Source organism: Narcine bancroftii, chromosome 2 (genome assembly GCF_036971445.1).
Source record: "Narcine bancroftii isolate sNarBan1 chromosome 2, sNarBan1.hap1, whole genome shotgun sequence".
Taxonomy (NCBI): Eukaryota; Metazoa; Chordata; class Chondrichthyes; order Torpediniformes; family Narcinidae; genus Narcine; species Narcine bancroftii.
The window spans coordinates 100700212-100715055 of record NC_091470.1 but is presented as its reverse complement, the minus strand read 5'-3'; the positions used below and the strand labels follow the sequence as shown (position 1 = coordinate 100715055).

General features: G+C 46.4%; 1 protein-coding gene and 1 long non-coding RNA gene across 6 annotated transcripts in view; one reads left to right on the top strand and one right to left on the bottom strand.

The window, feature by feature from the left end:
* Positions 1–731, bottom strand: part of ckap2l (cytoskeleton associated protein 2-like) — a 60355-nt gene extending 59624 nt beyond the window's left edge. For all 5 annotated transcript variants that reach the window (XM_069917715.1, XM_069917716.1, XM_069917714.1 and 2 more), the window contains exon 1: positions 608–731. In XM_069917715.1, the coding sequence (XP_069773816.1) occupies positions 608–653 (46 nt within the window). In that variant the 5' untranslated portion in view covers positions 654–731. The remainder of the gene's footprint in view (positions 1–607) is intronic.
* Positions 732–790: 59 nt separating this feature from the next.
* The window catches only part of LOC138754005 (uncharacterized), a 42437-nt gene continuing 28383 nt past the window's right edge, over positions 791–14844 (top strand). The window contains exon 1 of the long non-coding RNA XR_011351540.1: positions 791–908. This is a non-coding gene — a long non-coding RNA (uncharacterized lncRNA). The remainder of the gene's footprint in view (positions 909–14844) is intronic.

Here is a 14844-nt window from a genome sequence, read left to right as displayed (position 1 = left end):
TGACCACAAATTGATTCTCAAGTCACCATGGGGAATTGCAATCACCTCTCACTTCAATTCTCCGCCCCCTCCCACCTTCTCAATTTGTCCAGTGGCATCAGATGCAAGTGGAACATCTCTGTAATGGCGTGTTATACCCGGGATAATATGGTACTTAACAATTTCATTTAGAACAGAGGTAATTATACCTTCCTGATGCAATGCTATCTTTCCAGTACATCTCTGACTGCAGGGTTTTTTTTTAAAAGAGCAACTTTAGTGGGTAGATATAGAGGGAGGAGGGTGGGAATTAGTGGGGAGGGAGATTTTTACCTATCTATTGTCTGAACATGTTATTCTGCTTTTAATAAAAAAGCAACCCTGACAACCCTAATTGGCATCTATCATGCACATTCCCTACACGTTAGGATGTCACTTTGCAAGTGCTGTGGCTTCTTTACTTCTTAAAATTAGTGTTAAGAACAAGAGAGTCTGGGCACCAGCCTGAAGCAGAGGGCCACTCCCAAGCCCCGACCAGTGACGCCCGCGGCCCCGACCGACCGGGGAAGGGGTTGGAAGGAAAGGGCAAGGTGGCCAGGCTGCATCCCTTCCCCTCTTCCTCCCTTACCCGACTCGGCGATGCGGACGCGCTCGCACCGCGCTCTCGCCGCCATCGCAAGGTCGCTCCCGGACCTTCGGGCGCCGCATTCAAAACCAGCCGCCGCGCTGACGGGGCTGGGCGGTTAGGGACGCGTTTCAAAATCCGCCAATCGCGGCCGCGCTGGGGCTGCTCGCGCCGCCTGACGTCAGCCGGCGCGCGGCGCGGCGGGGCGGGGAGGAGGACCGCGCTGGGAGGCTGGCGTTGTCAAGGACTGGACCAAAACAGACCCTTTATTGGACAGAAGTTGCTGTTCCTCACTTCTTCTCCAGTAAGTCTTTAGTGTTCCAGATGTATTGTCTGAGCACTGGCGTCATTCGGGGGGCGCGGACTACAATGGGTGACACCAACAGAGGGAGGGGGGGTGACCCCATCAGGGGGGTGACCCCATCAGGGGGGTGACCCCATCAGAGGGAGGGGAGGTGACACCATCAGAGGGAGGTGACCCCATCAGAGAGCGGGGTGACCCCATCAGAGGGGGTGACCCCATCAGAGAGGGGGTGTTACACCATTGGGGGGGTGACCCCATCAGAGGGAGGGGGGGTGACCCCATCAGGGGGGTGACCCCATTAGAGGGAGGGGAGGTGACACCATCAGAGGGAGGAGTGACCCCATCAGAGAGGGGGCATGATCCCTATGAGAGAGGAGAGGGGTGACCCCATCAGAGAGGAGAGGGGTGACCCCATCAGAGAGGAGAGGGGTGACCCCATCAGAGAGGAGAGGGGTGACCCCATCAGAGAGGAGAGGGGTGACCCCATCAGAGAGGAGAGGGGTGACCCCATCAGAGAGGAGAGGGGTGACCCCATCAGAGAGGAGAGGGGTGACCCCATCAGAGAGGAGAGGGGTGACCCCATCAGAGAGGAGAGGGGTGACCCCATCAGAGAGGAGAGGGGTGACCCCATCAGAGAGGAGAGGGGTGACCCCATCAGAGAGGAGAGGGGTGACCCCATCAGAGAGGAGAGGGGTGACCCCATCAGAGAGGAGAGGGGTGACCCCATCAGAGAGGAGAGGGGTGACCCCATCAGAGAGGAGAGGGGTGACCCCATCAGAGAGGAGAGGGGTGACCCCATCAGAGAGGAGAGGGGTGACCCCATCAGAGAGGAGAGGGGTGACCCCATCAGAGAGGAGAGGGGTGACCCCATCAGAGAGGAGAGGGGTGACCCCATCAGAGAGGAGAGGGGTGACCCCATCAGAGAGGAGAGGGGTGACCCCATCAGAGAGGAGAGGGGTGACCCCATCAGAGAGGAGAGGGGTGACCCCATCAGAGAGGAGAGGGGTGACCCCATCAGAGAGGAGAGGGGTGACCCCATCAGAGAGGAGAGGGGTGACCCCATCAGAGAGGAGAGGGGTGACCCCATCAGAGAGGAGGTGACACCGTCAGAGGGGTGGACACTATCAGAGATGGGTGACACCATCAGAGGTGGGAGATACCATCAGAGGGGGTGACACAAAATTAACTGTCTATAAAATTTTTGTGCAGTGTTTCAGCAGAAACCTTTTTAAAATATTTTTATTAATTTGATAGAAATATTACATGTACATAATGTTAATTAATTATTGTAGCTTTTATATAATGCAATACAGAATCAAAATTCTCCAAAAAAGTGAAAAATCCTTATGAGAATTTCACCTCATATTCAAGTATAGGCTCTCGCACATGAAATAGAAACCCCCCAAAGTACCTCTGCCTAAGTTATCAAATTATGATCGTGAATGGGCCCCATATCTTGTCAAATTCAACCTTGATCTCTTTAACATTAGATCTAATTTTCTCCAAACTCAAGCAAGACATAACATCCTGTAACCATTGTGTGCGAGTTGGTGCTCTGCTGTTTTTCCGTCTTATCCAAATTGCTTGTCTGTCCATCAATGAAGTGAAAACTACTAGTTTTTTTGAGCATATGTTATAACACCAAAAATATTTTTTGTAAGTATTTTAGGTATCAAAGGTAAAACTCTATGTTAATTTAGTTTTTGAACCTTCTGATGCGCTCTGGTCAGAGCTGTCAGGATTACCCAATTACAATGACGCTTTGAATCACGAGGTTTCATCTGCATGAGCTACAACCATGTGCTGTTGTTTTTGTTGCTGGTGTTTTTATAGTCACTGTTTTTGTCAAATTTTCTGATGTTTTAGCTATAATATTGCAGTAATTAGTATTTGAGAACCTATATCAATAACTTTTTTTGAGCAGTAATTAAAAGAAAAGAGGTAGAAAAATCATGGGGTGGAGGGGGGGGGGTCGGTGACAACATGAGTTACCACACTGGGTGACACCAATCCTAGTGACGCCACAGTGTCAGATTACATACATGACATCATGTACAACCCTGAGATTCTTTTTTTTGCAGGTGAGGCAGAATTAACACATCGGTAGTGCAAAAAAACTGTTCATCGGTCACATGTAAACAAATAAAGAAATGTTAACAACTGTGCAATGGAGAGAGGAAAAACAAACAATGAAATGCAAAAGTAAGAGTCCTTAAATGAGTAAAAACACAACGCTGTAGAAACTCAGCAGGTCAATCAGTGTCCTTTAAATAGCAAAGGTACATAACTAATGTTTCGGGCTTTAGTCCACTCCGCCATTCGATCATAAGCTGATCTATCCTCTCACTCAGCCTCACTCCCCAGCTTTCTCCCCGTAACCCTTGATGTCCTGACTAATTAAATACCTGCCAGTCTCTGCCATAAATACACCCAACGACCTCACTTCCATAGGTGCCTATGGCAACAAGTTCCACAGACTCACGACCCTCAAACTAATGAAATTTTCCCATATCTCTCTTTTCTATTGACCCCATTTTATCCTGAAATTGTGCTCTCTTGTCCTGGAACCCTGCTATGGGAAGCAACCTTGCCACATCTACTCTGTCCAGGACTTTCAGTATTTAAAATGTCTCTACAAGGTCCCCCTCATCCTTCGGTATTCCAATGAATGTAGTCCAAGAGCTGAAAAATGCTACCCTATTAGAGTACATTATTAGGTCAGCAAAAATGCTGGGCTGAAGGGCCTGTACTGTGCTGTGAATTTCTATATTTAAAATACCATTTTAAGATGTCAATAAGATGCAGGAAGAAGCAGGAAATTTATTAGAAGACAGAACATTAGAGTACAGAACAGGCCCTTTAGCCCACAATACAAACCTATACAAACCTACTCAATAATCTAAGTGTTCCCTACCTCACACCTATAACCCTTTATTTTTCTTGCATCTATGTTCCTGTCTAAGTCTTTTAAATAACAGAGCAAACAATAATTAATTCTCTCACCAATATGAAGATCAAAACGGGTCTGAATTAAATTTGTTTGGAAGGTTTTAGAATAATTTTAATTCAATCTAACAGGAGTGCACTATAAAAAAAAGGCCCAATGCTAAAAAAAATCAAGACAGTCACCACCCAAGATTAATTCTGAAATATTTTATTTGCAGAATTAAAAAAATTAGACATACAGCAAGGTAACAGGCCCTTTCAGCTCACGAGCCCACGCCACGCAATCACACCCAATTGACCTAAAGCCCTGGCATGTTTTTGAAAGGTAGTAGAAAACTGGAGGAAACCAATGCAGACACAAGGAGAACGTACAATGTTCTGCAGGAAATATTTTTACGGATTTGAATGTAAGAGTTTGCTCCTTAACCAAGATCTGGTACAAATTAGCATGACTGGAGTGGTGGCTGAAAGATGTTAGAAATCAACTTGGCAAAGCCTTCATGTTCACAAGATCACAAGATAAAGGAACAGAAATAGACCATCCAGCCCATTAAGTCTGCTCTGCAAATCACCCTGAGCTAAACTGTTCTTCCATCTAATTCCAAGTGCTGGCCTTTGTCTTGGGTAAACTTATACCTCTCACTTTGTTCATTTTAGATTGGTCACAGTGTTTGAGCTACCGAAAGAAAATAGACACACACACGCTGAGAGCAGTTCAGTTTATACAAATGTTTATTACAAATTCAAAAGCTGATTTCACACTACAATATGCAAGCCCTTCCCAACTATACTTATCAACGCTTGGACTGGTCCCAACTGCCGAAGCGAGGCAACGACTGCACACTTGTAGTTGGTAGCAGCTTCTCCACCTCCCCTGACCGGGACGTTGGCTGGACTCTATAATTTCTTCTTCTTGCTGAGAGATGTTGCCACCTCTCGGAGAGTCTCTCTCTTCAGCAGTGGGACCATGGTTTATATTACCCAAAAACTGCTTACCCAAGCACCTATTCCCAGCACAGCAAGAAAGATGAGCAAGCAAGCTAGCATGCTAGGCTATTAACGAATAACATAATTTTCAGCTTATCACTTTGAATACAATGGTTTATTTTGCATCAAGGATAGGCCTCTGACAGTCTGTGATCAAAACAAGCAGGAAGATTAAATGTTCTTGGTACACAGATGTCCTTTCTTCAGATAACAGCATCTCTGGCCCCTCGGTGGAATTTAGCTTATGTCTGCTGATTCTAAAACACAAGCAGGTTCTCAGCCTTGCAAAACCAAGAGCAGCAAATTTAAAAAACAGGTTAGAATCTTCCATTACATTCCACCCCTTGGTCACAGGCTGTCAGACACGAGACTTGACAAGCATAAGAGTACAAAAAGAGCGTAAAAGAGAAATCAAAACTACAATAATCACAAAAACAAGTAATAAAGGGAGCAACCAACGGAGAATAGTGTGGCCCAACCCCCCAAATATACCAGCTAACCATGAAAAAGGATTCCAACCAAGGCTCAAACTATCATTGTGGCCCACAATACCCAGACGCTGGAGCTCACGAACAGAATTCAAAACATGATGAATAATAACAGAAACATATAAGCTGCACTTGAGGCGGGTGACCGAGGGCTTCCTTGATGTAATGTATCGGACCGTGTCTCCCACGGGCAACTCCCTCGGAACGTCCTCGTTATTACAAATCCAATTGTTGGCACCAAAGCAGCTGTTAAGCCAGATCACCAGGAGCGTATAACGGAGAACCTAGAACAAAGAAGCCTGACACATGTCACTCACGATACCGTAAGCGTTCAGTGTTTAAACAGACTAAATCATCCTGTCCCTCAATAGCTACCCACCGAGTGTTACCCTGGGCAGGTGTCACTATTTCTCCTTTTACAGGAGGGCCAATACCTGGTGGTGCCACCCATACCTTTTGTCCGGCATTCTCTAGTTCAGGAGTGGGGGGCAATGATTCTTTTTCCTCTGGAGTAGGCTGTAGTTCAGAAGCGTGAAGAAGTCGGTGGAAAGGTGTACCTCCTTTTAAAGGGCGATGATTCAAATTGTTGACTGCCTGCTGCAGCACATGACACCACCCCTTCAGGGTTCCCAGTGGAGTTAACAAACAAATTTATTCCTTCAGTAAGCCGTTCATTCGTTCAACTAACCCAACAGCCTGCGGGTAATAAGGAATATGGTGAACCCATAAGATACCTTTGTCATTTGCCCAATCACAGATTGCCTTCCCGGAGAAGTGCGAGCCATTATCAGGCTGAATCTCCTCTGGAACATCATAACGAGAAATTAAATGGTTTAGTCCTTGGATAGTGCTAGCTTGGTCAGCCGTCTTGGTGGGAAAAGCAAAAACCAGGCCTGAAAAGGTGTCAACCATTACTAGGACGTAACGTTTACTCATACAGTCTGGGATAGGGCCTATGTAATCAATTTGCCAAACCGCAGCTGGGTGAGCACCCCGTTTTATTCGGCCATGCGGACCAGGAGGAACGACATGGAACTTCACAAGTTGACATTCTGGGCATGTACACACGACCATGCGGACATCATCCTAATGGACGGGTAAAGCATGTGTTCGGGCCCACATAACTTATCCCTTCTCCCCCAAATGACCACTCTGTTCATGTCCCCATCGAGCCAGGGGGACGGTATCAGCGCGGCTGATAGTGGCAAGCTGATCTGCTACTGCATTATGTTGTGCCATGTTAGTCGCCACATTGGTATGGACATCAACATGATACACAGTTATCTCATGGTGGTGGGAAGCATCCCACAACAGCTGCCACAACTCTTTGCCCCACACTGGGCGGTCATGTATCATCCAGTCGTTCTTTTGCCAATCAGGCATCCATACCACAAGTCCATTAGTCACAGCTCAGGAATCAGTAAACAGGCAAAGAGGGTGATCATGGGGATCTAGTGGTAAAGTGACTGCCTTCAACTCAGCATACTGACTGGAGCCACCATCCCCCTCCTCTGATAAGTGAGTTCCTGACTTGGGATGGTAAGCCACTGCCTTCCACTTTTGCTTTCCTTGCACCCACCGGCTACCATCAGTAAACCAGGCATCCTCTTGTTCTGCTGGAGTGAGCAAATCATATGGTTTACCCCACTGAACTGGTGAAGGGGGTAAAGGAGGGGGTAAGGCAGGTTCAACGTCCTCATGACGAGACGGAAGATCAGCCACCTGTTCGTGTATGCAGCCCACCCCTTCAGGCCCTCTGGTTGCACAACTCTGAATATACCACTTCAATTTAACAATAGAAGACTGCTGAGCTCTCCCGATCTTTAGATTAGCATCATTAGCCAGAACCCAATTCATTATTGGAAGTGCAGGTCGCAATTGAACATCTGCATCACCTGTCATTCTTTCAGTCTCCAGCAGGGCCCAGTAACAGGCTAGTAACTGTTGTTCAAAAGCAGAATAACGAGTGGCAGCCTCAGGCATGGTACGTGACCAGAATCCCAGCGGGACTCGGCGACCCTCTTGTTTCTGCCAGAGGCTCCAGCAGGCCACATCATCAGTAACGGAGACCTGTAGTTCGTAGGGGGTATCTGGGATGCGGGGAGCAATGGGCAGGGCCTGAAGAATAGCCTGCTTGGTGGACTGGAACGCCCTTTCCTGATCGTTACCCCATACAAAATCTGTTTTCTTTCAGGTAACCTTATACAGAGGACGTAAAAGCAATGCCAAGTGTGGAATATGGCGTCGCCAGTATCCCAATAACCCCAGGAAACGCTGGGTCTCTTTTTTGTTAGTAGGAGTGGCCAAGTCTGCGATTTTATTGCGAACTTTATCGGGAACAACTTGTTCTCCAGCATGCCACTGAATTCCAAGGAAAATAACTGTCTGGGACGGGCCCTGTACCTTGGCAGGGTTAATGGCCCACCCTCTTTGCATCAGGGTATCTTGGACACTCTCCAAACCTTCCCGTACCATCTCTTCTGTGGCCCCTTGGATCATCACCTCATCAATATAATGGTGAATCGAGAGGGAAGGCGATACTGGCACCGTCTCCAGATCACGGGCAATTAGGCTGTGACAAATAGTGGGAGAGTGTACATAACCCTGAGCGAAGGTATACTGGCGCCCCTGGCGAACTGATCCTGTGAGTCCTCAGCTATAAGAATCCTGAAGAAGGCGTTAGCAAGATCAATGACAGCATACCATGTTCTTGAGTTCCCAGTAGCAATGTTTTCAATAAGGGTAACAATGTCCGGAACTGCTGAAGCAAGTGGTGGGGCATGTTTGTTCAAAAAGCGATAATTAACTGTCATTCTCCAGGAGCTGTCCGGCTTCGGGACCGGCCAATCAGGGCTATTAAAGGGCGACGTTGCGGGCCTCACTACCCCTTCTTCTTGTAAAGCATCGATGGTGGCAGTAATCTCTTCTTGCCCTCCAGCGAGACGATATTGTGGAATGCACACTGGTTTCATGGGGTGGCACCATCACAGGATCCCACTTAGCCTGACCCACTACTAGTTTTTTTGTAATAGTCCGAATTCCAAATGCAAATCCCCCTTGGCTAGTATTAAGGGCCGTACCGGCCAACATATTAATACCCAGGATACACTCGTCAGTAGCAGCCACCAGGGCATGTAACCAGACAGGGGAAGGGCTATCACCCACCGTGGCATGGACTTTTATTTCCTTTGCCAGGGTGACCGCTCCTCCCAACCCCTCTATTCGAAAGGTCGGTCCAGTCCAGAGGTCATGGTTTCCCGGAAACACCGAGTGCTTCGCATCGGTATTGACCAAGGCCAAATATTGGCGGTCATTACCCCCACCCCAATGGATTGTTAACGGTATGTAGGGCCGTGGGTCCCCGTGTATCCGCCGTATCTCAATGGTGTAGACACGGGAGCCCTGCCCACACCTTCATGCTTTAGTAGGGTTCGGGGGCTTCCAGGCCCACATGCCACTATTATCCATAAGAGCCTTGTTAATCATTTGTTGTACCTCATCACGGGTAACTGGAGCAGGAGAAGCCGGCTTGATAGAAGCAGCAGTGGGAGCAGAAGGCGCAGCTGGGCCAGGAGGACTCAGCAGCTGGGGATGATGTTCCCCTGCTTTTCTCTTATAAAGGGCATAAAGGACCGCAGTAGGTTTCCCATCAATATCACTTTTAGGTACGTCTAACTTTAACAAGGTTAGGAAGAGGTCCTTTCTTGTCGGTCCGTTATTAGTAGCAGCCCCTCTCCTTTCATCCTGCTTGTCTGATGTAACCTGGGTTGTACGTGAGTGGATTTTACCTCCCAGTTCTAATTCTCGAAGCCCAGATAAGGCGTGCACCGCCTCAGACACAGGGTGCCCAATTAGCGGACTAGTTATGGACAGAACCAGTCCCCGTGTAGTGGGTTGGGCGGAACGAACCAATCTGGTATGCATTCCGGCAGTGAACATCTCTTCATCAGGGCTCCCCCCATGTATCCATAGCCTCAAATGTCCTGCATACAAGGCAGAGGCCAGGGCCTGTTGATGAATTACTGCTATACCCTCCTCTGGGGTTCTCCAATTGTTCTGCAAATGTAAATCCCAATCTACTGGTGGTGGGCATTCCCTAGAGTAGTAGGTAAGTAATCCATCTCTCTCCCTCTACCCCACAGCTCAGCAGTGACCCTGATATCAGTAGACAATGTTCCTAATCCCAACAGTTCCTCAGGGGTTAAAAATACATCACCCCCTCCTTGTTCCCAGACACGCAGGAGCCAGGCTGCCAGAGTTTCTCCTGCCTTTTGCCTAAATCGATCTCTAATGGCAGCCAGCTCTTTTACAGAGAAGTCACGTATCATTGACTCCTTCCGACCTCTGTTCCCACTTTGGCCCACAGGGCCCTCCACCCAGTCTAGGGGAGGAGGTCGAGGCCATCCCGTAGAGGGAGTAGCCCATAGAGCATAAGCAGGGGTTTGGGTATTTTCCCCTGGATCCACTGGGAGACCGGGGTATCTATCCCTTCAATCTCTACCCTTACATCATCCCCCCTTCCGTCTGTTTGGGAAGTCAGCTACCTAACGGGGCGGGCGTGAACAGCAGGTGGAGAGGGTAGTATGTTAGGCAGATGCTGAAGAGTATCTGCATTATTACCATTGTCATTCCAGATATTCCCATCCCAATCCTCAATTACATCAGGATCATCACCATTCATTATCATGGCATGAATACGATATGGATCGGGTTCTACTCCTTGCCTTTCCTTATCTGCACAGAGCTGCTGCCGGAGTTTAATATTACGGCAGATCATTTAGACATGCTTATCTTCCCATTCTTTGGGCTCTGTCCTGACTGGTGCAAACAATCTTGCTCATCATGGAACAGCATTGTCACATGGCTTCTAGCTCCTCCTCTAATTGCTTTCTCTTGCGCTGAGATTCTACTTCTCTTTGAACTGATTCTGCTTCATGCTGAACGGAGTGGCGTAAGGCTGTGGCCATCCGTCAGCGTCCCCTTTTTATCAGGAAATTTTCTTTCTCGAAGGAGAGTGACAACCCGCTCTCCCAGAGGTGCACTTGATGGATCTAATTTCTCATCCCAACTAATGGGTGGTCCCAACAAAGACAGGGTATTGGCCAACATGCCAAACCCATCATCTTTGGAAGTCCATCCAGGAATCAAGAACTGCTCAGGGCTCACCTCTTTCTTTCGGCAAAACATCTTGAGACCAATCCTGCTCGCAGCGCCAATTGTCTTGGGTAAACTTATACCTCTCACTTTGTTCATTTTAGATTGGTCACAGAGTTTGAGCTACCAAAAGAAAGTAGACACACACACACCGAGAGCAGTTCAGTTTATACAAATGTTTATTACAAATTCAAAAGCTGATTTCACACTACAATATGCAATCCCTTCCCAACTATACTTATCAACGCTTGGACTGGTCCCAACTGCCGAAGCGAGGCAACGACTGCACACTTGTAGTTGGTTGTCAGGGCGCCGGTAGCAGATTATCCACCTCCCCTGACCGGAATGTTGGCTGGACTCTAGAAGTTCTTCTTCTTGCTGAGAGATGTTGCCACCTCTCGGAGAGTCTCTCTCTTCAGCAGTGGATCATGGCTTATATTACCCAAAAACTGCTTACCCAAGCACCTATTCCCAGCACAGCAAGAAAGATAAGCAAGCAAGCTAGCATGCTAGGCTATTAACGAATAACATAATTTTCAGCTTATCACTTTGAATACAATGGTTTATTTTGCATCAAGGCTAGGCCTCTGACAGTCTGTGATCAAAACAAGCAGGAAGATTAAATGTTCTTGGTACACAGATGTCCTTTCTTCAGATAACAGCATCTCTGGCCCCTCGGTGGAATTTAGCTTATGTCTGCTGATTCTAAAACACAAGCAGGTTCTCAGCCTTGCAAAACCAAGAGCAGCAAATTTAAAAAACAGGTTAGAATCTTCCATTACAGCCTTTTCCCCATATCCCTTGTTACCTTGACTAATTAGATACCTATCAATCTCCTCCCTAAACTTCCCAATGATCGGGCCTCCACAGCTGTACGTGGCAACGAATTCCACAAATCCATGACCCTCTGGCTAAAAAAATTCTCCTCATCTTGGTTTTAAATGGCTGTTTTCTAATTCTAAGATTGTGCCATGGATTCACCCACCAAGGGAAAAATCTAATTTACATCTGCTCTGTCCAATACTTTTAGCATTCAAAATGTTTCTATGAGATCCCCTCTCATTCCTCTATACTTCAATGAATACAGTCCAAGAACTGCTAAATGTTCCTCATATGTTAGGCCTTAGATTCTAGGAAACATCTGGTAAATCTTCTCTGTACTACCTCCAACATTATTACATCCTTTCTAATATATGCTGAATACAGTTATTTAAGGTCACGTAATAATATAATAGACATGATATCCTTCAAATTTTGCTGCAGTCAGGTGCCCCTAAGAATAGGAGAAAGAAAATCAAAAAAGAGCCACTTCAGAGACCCTGAGTGTCCATGGATTTGCTTCCAGCGCCTCCACCCTCTACAGTTGCACAATCCCCAGTTCAAACCACTGGCAACCCAGGCTCCAGGTCGAAACCTCCGATCCAATTGGGAAGCCTTCAGCGTCCGAGGCCCTCCAGGAGCCCAACCTTCCCTCAGTGCCCTCTGGATCATTTGGGAGGCAGAAAAGGTGCAACACAATAGCTATAAGCAGGCAATCACCCCCAAGAGGCAAAAGGCAGGTAATTGGGTGACTGTTAGGAGAGGAAAGGGGAATAGGCAGTCAGCGCAGAGCACCTTTTGGCTGTTCCCCTCACCAATAAGCATACTGTTTTGCATACTGTTGGGAGGGGTGGAGGGGGGAGAGATCTACCAGGAAATTAGAAAGGAAGCTAAAAAGCAGGACCTCAAGGGTGGTCATCTGAATTACTGCCTGTGACACGCGCCAATGAGAGCAGGAATAAGAAATTATGGCAAATGAATGCATGGCTGAAGAGTTGGTGCAGGGGGCAGGGGTTCAGATCCAGAGATCATTGGAATCTCTTCTGAGAAAGGTATGACCTACCTATACAAAACACACAGTTGCACCTGAACAGGAGTGGGACTAATATACTGGCAGGCAGATTTGCTCGAGCTGTTGGAGAGGGATAAACTAGTTTGGCAGAGGATGGGAACCAGAATGAAAGGCCAGTGAACAGGGTAGAAGAAACACAAGAACATACACTGTGCAGCGAGGGTAGGCAGTCATTAGGGCAAAATTGCAAGCATAAGATTAAGGATTTAATTTGTGGTACTTTCGAAAGACAATTGTAAAGGGCGAGGACTACAGTACTGAAGGTTTTGAATTTAAATGCCTTCAGTATAAGAAATAAAGTTGATGATCTAGTAGTGCTACTGGAAGTTGACAGATATAATGTGGCAAAAGTAGAAGCACAATGCTGGAGAAACACATGACATTGTGGCCATCACTGGATCAAAGGTGAAAGAAGACTGCAGCTGAGAACTAAGTATCCATGGATGCACTGTGTATTACAAGGATAGGAAGATAGGCAGAGAGGGTGGGTTGGTTCTCCTGATTAAAAAAATTGAATTAAATCTTTGGAGAGAGGAAACATTAGATCAGAGGATATAGAATTCCTGTGAGTAGAATTAAGAAACAGTAAGGATAAAAAGATTCTGATTGTAGTTGTATACAGGCCTCCAAACAGTAGCCTGGATGTGGCATGCAATCTGCAGAGGTAGATGGAGAAGGCATACATTAGTCATGGAGGATTTCGATATGCAGGTTAATTGGGAAAACCAGGTTGGTGCTGAATCTCAAGAGAAGGCCTTCAGGATGGCTTTTTAGAATGGGAATGAGAAATGGGAATTCTGGATTGGGTATTGTGTAATAAACCAGAATTGTACTGAAGGTGAGGAACACATTAGGGTTAGGGTTAGGGTTAGGGTTAGGGCAGTGATCATGATATGATAGAATTCACCCTGCAGTTTGAGAGGGAGAAACTAAAATCAGATGTATCTACACTAATGGAATAAAATGGTCCACTTAGGTATGGGAGAGGAACTAGTCAAAGTTGATTAGAAAGGCGCACTAGCTGGGAGGACGGCTGAGCAACAATGGCTGGAGTTTCTGTCAGAAATAAGGAATGTGAAGGACAGCACGTCAGTGCCCCTACTTCCTCAGGAGTTTGCGGAGGTTTGATATGACATCAGAAACCCTGGCAAATTTCTACAGAGGTGTGGTGGAAAACGTGCTGATGGCTGCATCATGGTCTGCTATGGGAACACCAGTACCCCTGAGTGTAAGGTAGTGGACACAGCCCAGGACATCACAGGCAAAACCCTCCCTACTATTGAGTACATCTATAGGGAACACTTCCATCAGAGAGCAGCAGCGATCATCAAAGACTCTCACCACCCAGCACATGCTCTATTCTCGCTGCTGCCACCAGGAAAGAGGTCTAGGTACCACAAGACTCACCCCACCAGGTTCAGGAACAGCTGCTTCCCCTCCACCATCAGACTCTTCAACAACAAACTCAATCAGAGACTCATTTAACGACTTTTACTTGTGCACTTTATTGATTTTCTTTTGTCTGTGTTGCGCAGTAGTTTGTTTACAATCATTATCTGTTTAGAGTTCTTTGTACATGTTTTATGCTGTGTACAGTTTAATTTTTGTACTATTGATTAGTGGAAATAGGAACCTCAGGGTTGGATGTGATTCATGTATGGACTCTGACAAGAGGTATATTCCAAAATAGAAGAAATATTTGAATGGAAAAATTACATGACTGTGGCTGACATGAGAAACCAAAACCAAAATAATTAGTGGGAAGGCAGAGGATTGGAAAGCCATTCAAAGCATACAGAAGCCAACTAAAAATGTTATTTGGAAGCAAAAGATAAACATTGAAAGGAAGCTTGAACATAATATCAAAAAGGATACTAAAAAACTTTTTAAAGTAGATTAAGAGTAAAAGAAGACAAGAGTGGATTTAGGATTGATAGAAAATGATGCTGAAGAAATTCTAATGGGAGACAAGGAGATGGCAGAGGAAATGAATGCGAATTTTGCATCTTTCTTCACTTGTGGAAGGCATTAGCTGAATACTTGACTTTAAAGGCTGTCAGCAAAGAGAGGTGAGTGCAGTCACAATCACTAGAGAGAAGGTGATAGGAAAGCTCAAAGGTCTAAGGTTAGAGAAGTCTTCTGGACTAGGTGATTGATTAGAGATTGTGGAGGCACTAGTAATGATCTTCCAAGAATCAATAGATTCTGGAATGGTTCCCGAGGACTGAAAAATTATAATGGTCTCTCTGCTATTGAGGCTAAGTGACTAAATTTGCAAATGATACAAAGATAGGTGGAGGGACAGGGAGTGATGAGGGAATGGAGAGGCTGCAGAGAGACTTAGGAGAATGGGCAAAGAAGTGGTAAATGAAATACAATGTTGGAAAGTGTCACGTCATGCACTTTTGTAGAAGGAATATGAAAGGGGAGAGAATTCGAAATTCAGAGGTGTAAAGGGACCTGCAGGATA